Source organism: Tupaia chinensis, unplaced genomic scaffold (genome assembly GCF_000334495.1).
Source record: "Tupaia chinensis unplaced genomic scaffold, TupChi_1.0 Scaffold000082_1, whole genome shotgun sequence".
NCBI lineage: Eukaryota > Metazoa > Chordata > Mammalia > Scandentia > Tupaiidae > Tupaia > Tupaia belangeri.
Window position 1 is genome coordinate 832,252 of NW_006159543.1, and position 7,631 is coordinate 839,882.

General features: G+C 41.2%; 1 protein-coding gene across 1 annotated transcript in view; it reads left to right on the forward strand.

Moving 5' to 3' along the window:
* Positions 1-7,631, forward strand: part of ATG4A (autophagy related 4A cysteine peptidase) — a 73,594-nt gene that overhangs the window by 51,858 nt on the left and 14,105 nt on the right. Inside the window, exons 5-8 of the mRNA XM_006142830.3 lie at positions 2,942-3,043; positions 3,223-3,295; positions 6,631-6,710; positions 7,326-7,513. Of these exons, the coding sequence (XP_006142892.1) occupies positions 2,942-3,043; positions 3,223-3,295; positions 6,631-6,710; positions 7,326-7,513 (443 nt within the window). The remainder of the gene's footprint in view (positions 1-2,941; positions 3,044-3,222; positions 3,296-6,630; positions 6,711-7,325; positions 7,514-7,631) is intronic.

Sequence of the window (7,631 nt, forward strand, 5' to 3'; positions counted from 1 at the left end):
TTGGGCACGCACGCACATGCGCCCGGCATGAGTTTTAAGCCGCCGGGTCAAGGATGCAAACTGCGGTCGACTACATGGGAGTCCAGCGGCATAGCCATTACGCTAACTGCTGGTTCCCTCTACTGCTGTTTTTAGAGAGGACTGGGGAAGGGTCTAGGGAGGTTCTTGGGCCCATTACTTTATCTTCAGGGTTTAGAATATCCTGGGCCTGCTTTCCCAGGGTAATGTCATGATTTCTGTTTTATAGATGAGGAAACAGATGCTCAGGGAAGTGAGGTGTTTTGCCCAAGGTCAAACAGCAAGAAAGTGTAAAGTTGGGGATAGAATGCATATCTTTGACTCCTTCTGTGATTTCTTTACTTATACACATGGTTCTTGGTGCAAATCTGTTCTTACTATTTAACTTTTTCTCATTTCTAAAGTACTTAGAGATGATTATTTTGGAAGTGGGAAACATACTAGGGAGGGGGACATTCTCACAGATAGCAGTCTCAGGCATTTCACTATAGAACAAGTAACAGAAATAATTTACAAATAGATCTCATAGCTACCATGAATGAGAAGATATTTATTTATTTATTTATTTATTTATTTATTGCCATAGGATGCATGCACTTGCCAGAGAGAGATAGTGAGAGGGAAAGTGAGGAATGATCCCCCATCCTGGGGAAGTGGGGATGGCCATGCCACAGTCCCTTCTCCTCCATTCTTTTCCAGGGAGTCTTACACTTCTTCCAAAAGTTTCATTGTTGAAATGACCATTACATATAATTCCATGGTGTTGATGTGTTATGCCAGTGCATTTTGAGCCCACCTCCAAGTGTTCAGGCAGTAGGTGGTATTAATTGTTTTAATTTTGAGATTAAGGGAAAAAATCAATAATCTTTTTTTAAGAGAGATTTTGCTACAAGGCACATGCACTCACCAGAGAGACAGAGAGACAGAAAGCAAGAACCCCCCCCCAGGGGGAGATTGCCATGCTGCAATCCCCTCTTCTCCATTCTCCTCTTTGGGCATGCACACACACTTGCCCGGCATGAGTTTAGGCCACCAGGTCTGCGACTCAAACCATGGTTGTCCAGCATCTTACCCCCCATGTTATCTGCTGGCTCCTAGAAGATGTCATTTATTTGGGGGGGGGAGAGGTTTTTGCGTTTAGGGCGCGTGCGTTCACCAGACAGACAGAGAGAGACAGAAAGTGAGAAATCACCCCCCGGGGGGATGGCCATGCTGCAATCCCTTCTCCTCCATTCTCCTCTAGGGATCTTGGGCATGCATGCACACACGCCCAGCGTGAGTTTTAAGCCACTGGGTCCAGGACTTGAACCACGGTCGACTACGTGGGAGTCCAGCGACATAACCATTATGCTAACTGCTGGTCCCGAAGATGTCTTTTTGTAAAGAAGTCTTTTGGATTATTTCTTATTTAGTAATTTTTAAATTGTGATAGGGTGTTCACTTAGTACCATCATCAATAAATATTTGTGGTACCTGCAACCAACTAATCAGGATTTCCCCAGACTTGGACAGTTCAGTAACTAATGAAAAAAACTGGATGTGGTTCACTCTCTGTAGATTGTACTGGATCCAAAGTTTAAAATTTTTCTTTCGGAAATACTAGAAACAAAAGAGAACTGAAAATTCTGGAGGAATTGGCCTTTGAATTCAAGTATATTTTAGTTGTTAATTCAAACACTCTTTAAAACCTCAGGAGAGAAATTCATGTCTTGGAAGCAAATTAAACATCAAAAATCTTGGGCACTAGAGTTCCAGGAGCTCTGAGGATGGCGATAGTACATTGTGTTTACAAATTATGTAGAGTTTTTGCAAGTGGCCTCTGTAGATTTGCAGGACTGGGCCTAAGGCACGTATGAGATCCGTGCAGATGTAGTTATTTTGACTTTGGTGTTAAGGAATCCTTTAACATCTGATAGCAAAGATGTTTGTTTTTCCAAAGTGTGGACTTTTAAAAAGGTAGTTTCAAAATGGCAACATGCAATTTTTTTTGTTTTTTTTTAATATCCAAAGTGTGGACTTTTAAAAAGGTAGTTTCAAAATGGCAACATGCAATTTTTTTTGTTTAATATATCGGCTAAACTTGCTATTGAAAGTATTTAGATTAATTAAGAGATGTGAAAATGATATGAAAAAAAGGCATGGAAAGCAATAGTAGATACCAGAGAGAGTGGGGGAGGAGGGTGGGAAATGGCAGAGGGTGAGAAGTAGGGAATCAAGGAGAAAAGAAAAAAAAATTAAGAAACAAGAAATGGAAAATTATTTGTTGACGATAACATGTATGGTAATATCCTTGATTAAGCCAATATACAGTGTATTCTGGATGGGAAATCACATTTTCTATGCTGTGTTGATGTACAGTGAATGAACATAAAAGAAATATATTTATTAAAAATAAACTTCCTTAGTTGTGACTTACACCTATTCACCTATGAACTTTTATATGTAAGGATGGCATTTGAGATTCCCCTCATGAAATCCTTTTGGTAATGCTGCCAAAATATAAGGACAGAGGATGTTACTGTCTGTCTGTAGGGAGACACTAGAGCATCTAGGTTATATATGGATATACTGCCAAGCTTTCTGGTGACCTCCTGTGCACCATAAAGTAGCCGGCCAGAAAAGCCTTTGTGACACTATTTTTATGTTATATTTATCTAGCTGCAGCTTAGGTGGGCTCAGTTAATTCCTTGGTCATCTCTTTGTTTGGGATTGACTTTATAGCCACTGAATCTTTAAAAGTAATCATTTTGGAGATGTCTTTATCATCAAAATGAATGACACTTAAGAGTGTTTTAACTTGGTCATTCCCACCTTCTAGATGTAGCTCTTTTGTTTTTCTCCTAACATTGCAATTACAATAAGCATGCAAAGAGGTGACAAATAGCTGCAAAAATGATATAACCCATTTTTTTCTTCTAAAAAGACTGGAATTGGGAGAAACAAAAAGAACAACCGAAAGAATACCAACGGATTCTACAGTGTTTCTTAGATAGAAAAGACTGTTGCTACTCAATCCATCAAATGGGTAAGGTCATAAATTGATAGTTTAAAGGCAATGCCTATACCTGCTTTTTCTCATCCTCTGCCTTATATGGGACTCCACTAAGTTGTATATAGGCCTAATTATTTATGTAGAAAATTAGGTGTTTCTGGCCTGTTGGAAGATCTTTTACTAACATGTTTATTTTCTTCATGTAAAAACAGCACAGATGGGTGTAGGAGAAGGGAAATCAATTGGCGAGTGGTTTGGACCAAATACAGTTGCACAGGTATTAAAGTAAGTAAAAGAGTCTGGCATCTTCCGTATTCTACTGTCTTCTATGCTTCCCTCCACAGCCAACTAAACCTTCCATTGGCCTAAGTAATCCCACTAAGCCACCCGTCCCACTGAGGAATCAAGCTCTTTTGCTCAGATGGTTCATATGGACATCTGTCATGGTATAGCAGAGTTGTATGCACTGGTATCAGTATATGTGAGTGTAGACTCATTCAGTATCTCACCCTACAGATTGATACTCACATGCTTGGGAGCCAGAAGCCTTTGAAGCCAAGAGGTTCATACTAAGTGGTAGAGGTTGAGCCAGCCTAAGCAAGAAATGGACTCCCACCCTGCATAGTATATAATAAAAAAGTTAAATTCACTCAGCATTTACCGGGTGCCTTTTTTGTGCTAAGTGCTAGATGCACAGAACACAGTCCTCCCCTCAAGGAACTCACCACCTATTGGAAAAGACAAATCCCAAGGGAGTGTTGGAATTGGTTTGTCTTCTCTTAGTAGACTCGTGATATCTTAACACAGCACTTTTGCAGTTGTCCTGTTAAATTTGAGAATTTATCTCCCACCACAAAGCATGTGGTAAGAGGGCAGGCTCACTCTGTTGCAACGAACAGGGTAAGTGTCGTCAGCACTCATGCCTGTAGGCCACCTCACCTGTTGTTCCACTCCTTCCTGACAAACTATCACCAAATGAAAACTCCATGAGGCAGAGATTGTATTTGTCTTGTTCACTCTGTAGCACTAGCACACAAAACTGCCTGGCACCCAAAAGTGCTCAGTAAATGCTCAATGAATGAATGAAAATGGTAGTCAGAATCTGGGGCCAAATTTAGGTATCAAAAAATTGAGACCATCTGGCCTCCTATAGTGTGAGGTACTTCAATTCCTGACAGAACCTGCTCTGTGCAAAGTACAGATTGGGCCCTGTTTCAATTCTTAGCTGGTCTTTAATACACTAAAATGCTTTGAAATATGCATGTGAGGGGAGTAATCTAGATTTCCTGGGGACTCAGGAAAAATCTATTAGGTTATCAGGGAAGTCATGATGTATTTTTCTGTGTAAAAATGTGTCATGACTTTCCTGATGTCCCAATATATCTCTTTTTTTTTTTTGAGAGGTTTTTGCTATAGGGCGCGTGCGCTCGCCAGACAGACAGAGAGAGACAGAGAGACAGAAAGTGAGAAATCACCCCCCAGGGGGGATGGCCACGCCGCAATCCCTTCTCCTCCATTCTCCTCTCGGGATCTTGGGCACGCACGCACACGCGCCCGGTGTGAGTTTTAAGCCACTGGGTCCGGGATGCGAACCATGGTCGACTACGTGGGAGTCCAGCGACATAGCCATTACACTAACTGCTGGTTCCCGACCCAATATATCTTCACTTCCCTCCTTGTTAACAGTGGAGCAAGACCATTTTCTGAGACCATTTTCTTGTGTTTGTCAGAATGCCTTTTGGGTATCACTGACTTTGCTGAGTGAGGATCTGGCAGAACTTCAGGAATTACTACTGCAGGAACCGAGGATAGAAAGTGTAAAAGTTGAGAATGACTGTACCAAGCCCCAAACCCAGTTTGAAATGGTTGGTTTGATTTTTAAATGACATCCCTCCAAATTTGTTTCTTCTAAATATTTAGGCTCCCAGCAACAAACAAATGGAAACATGCTTTGTTTTAGGAATTTATGTGCATTTGGATTCAACATGATTGTTATCATTAATAACAGTATATTATTATTATTATTATTATTATTATATCATTATTATGGGGAAATATAATATAATTTTTTAAATTTAAAGAAATTTAAATAAATGAATTAAATGATTTAAATAAATGAAATAAGAGTGTCAAGGTAATTAACCTTTTCCTGGAAGCTAATTTAGTAGAGAGAATATGTTTTCTTTTGTCCATTGAGACTGAGCTTTACCCACAAATCCTAGAACTAGTCAAGGTAAACATGTTATCTCTCAAATTCGTCAGAGGAGGAAATAGTAAAAGAGAAATAGGCAAGGTACTTTACTCAGACTCTAGATAATCTCGCTTTTAAAGGAGTTTTCTTACTGATATCCCCTGAATTCATGCAATTTAGCATGCTGTTTCTCTTCAGCTGACTGGTAAAACTCTGGTCTTACTGACCAACCCCGGTTGATCTCTGGCTTCAGTCTTCTTACATGGCATCTCAGAGCAGCCAGGAAAGGCATATAAAATATCAACTCTCTCTCTTTCTCTCTTCCTCTCTCTCTGGGTCTTCCTGGGGCTCAGTGTCCATATTATCTAAATAGACAAATACAAATTAATATACATTTTTATTTTTACTTTGTTCATGAGTGAGAGAGAGAGATAGTAACTGCAACAGGGTTCTCATGGTGTCATCCACTCCCAGCATCAGCCAGCCCTGAGTCATGGGCATGCACATGCCCAGTGTACTTAAGAGTGTCTCCAGACACAAACCTGGAATTGTCCCATGTGAGTCAGCCTCACAGAGCATCATGTTTTACCACTGTGCCACCATCTGGCCCCCAAATTTACATATATATATTTCTTTGTTCATGATAGACTATGTGCATGTGTGATAGAGAGAGAGAGAAAGGGACAAACACCCTTCACAGTGCCTGGGCATACTGCACTCCCCTTCCCTCCAGTCTTCCAGCTCTCAGATCTTGGGCACTGGCATTCATGCCTGTTATGTTATGTTTCAGGCTGACTTCAGTCGAGGATTCAAATCACAGCCTCTGGGAACTGGCTTCTCTTGAGTCATGCATTATTGTAGTGCCATAGAGCTAGGTTCATATATATATGAATGATAGTTTCTTTTCTTTAATTAAAAAGTTGGAATGTCTTTAAGAAAACAGTATTGGGGCTGGCAGGTGATACAATGGTTAAGGTGCTGGACTCCCACAAGACCGACTGCAGTTTGAGTCCCAGACCTGGTGGCTTGCTCTCCCTGTTTCCCTCTCTTTCTCTCTGGTCAAATTAAAATAATAATAATAATAAATCATTAAAATAAAATAATTCTTTGAAAAAAAAAAAACCAGGAAAACAGTATCTCTTAGGATTTGGGAGAAAAGGAAAGGATCACTTTTCTTTTTTGCCTGGTATGAATACTGTCATTTTATGAGGTAGATTTTGACATAAAGCAGAGCCTGCTTTTTGAGGCCCAGAGGCATTCTCTGTAGCATTCTCAAGGTCCCTGAACATGGAGTGTCCCAGAGCTTTGTCAAAGGAGCAGAGCTGACCTGAATACCAACTTCTCTAAGGCTCAGTGCTTAGTGACTTTAGGCACTGAACTGGTATTTCCATCTTCCCCAATTGTGACTTCATTATATGTTGCTTCACAGAAAACTTGCTTTATTTGATGAGTGGAATTCCTTGGCCGTTTATGTTTCAATGGATAACACAGTGGTCATCGAAGATATCAGTAAGTTCCTAGCCTATTTACTTTCTTGGTTGCAAGTAATGAGTTTCTTCTCACTATTCAGAAATCCGGAGCATGAAACAATCTCTCTGGCCTGCCCCACCAGGCCAGGGGTGCTTAGAGGAGCCCAGGATTCTCATTCTCTTTCCTTTTGGCTTTCTGAAAAGGAGAAAATGATTTGAAGGTCGGTGTTGCCCCTCAATGAAGTGCCACACCCTTTCCCTGCAGGAGACCTAGAGTGTATATACTCTGTTTAACTAACAAGAGATCTTCTGTGTAAACTTGTCCAGGCCTGTGTTGCCTCCCATGAGGCTTAGAGAAACCTAAAGATACAGTCCATGTCTCAAAGGCCTCTGCAGGCTAGTTGAGAAATCAGATTCTTTCAATGACCCCAGAATATCTGTTGGAAGGTAAGCAAGTGCTCAATGGTCAAAACACAGAGCCTGAGGCCTAAAACTGGCTGGGCTTTCTGCAGGAGGTGGGGCCACCTGGGTGAGCCTTCCAGACAGGGTGGGGAACATGAGCTCTCTTTTATTTTTTATTTATTTATTTATTTATTTGCCTTTGGACTATCTCCTAGGGCAGGATCTCTTTAACACCCTTATCTTTCGTTTCTAGAAAAAATGTGCTGTGTCCTTCCCTTGAGTGCTGACACAGACACTGAAAGCCCCCCTGACTCTCCGACTGCTTCAAACCAGAGTAAGGGCCCCTCTGCCTGTGGCTCAGCCTGGAAACCCCTGCTGCTCATTGTGCCCCTTCGCCTGGGCATAAACCAAATCAATCCTGTCTATGTTGATGCATTCAAAGTAAGTTGCTCCTTTTTCCGAGCCCATTGCTGCCTGCCCATCACACTGCCATGTCAGCACAGAGATCCGTGAGCAGCAGTCCACAAGTGAGTTGAGAATCTTGCATTTTCTTTCACTC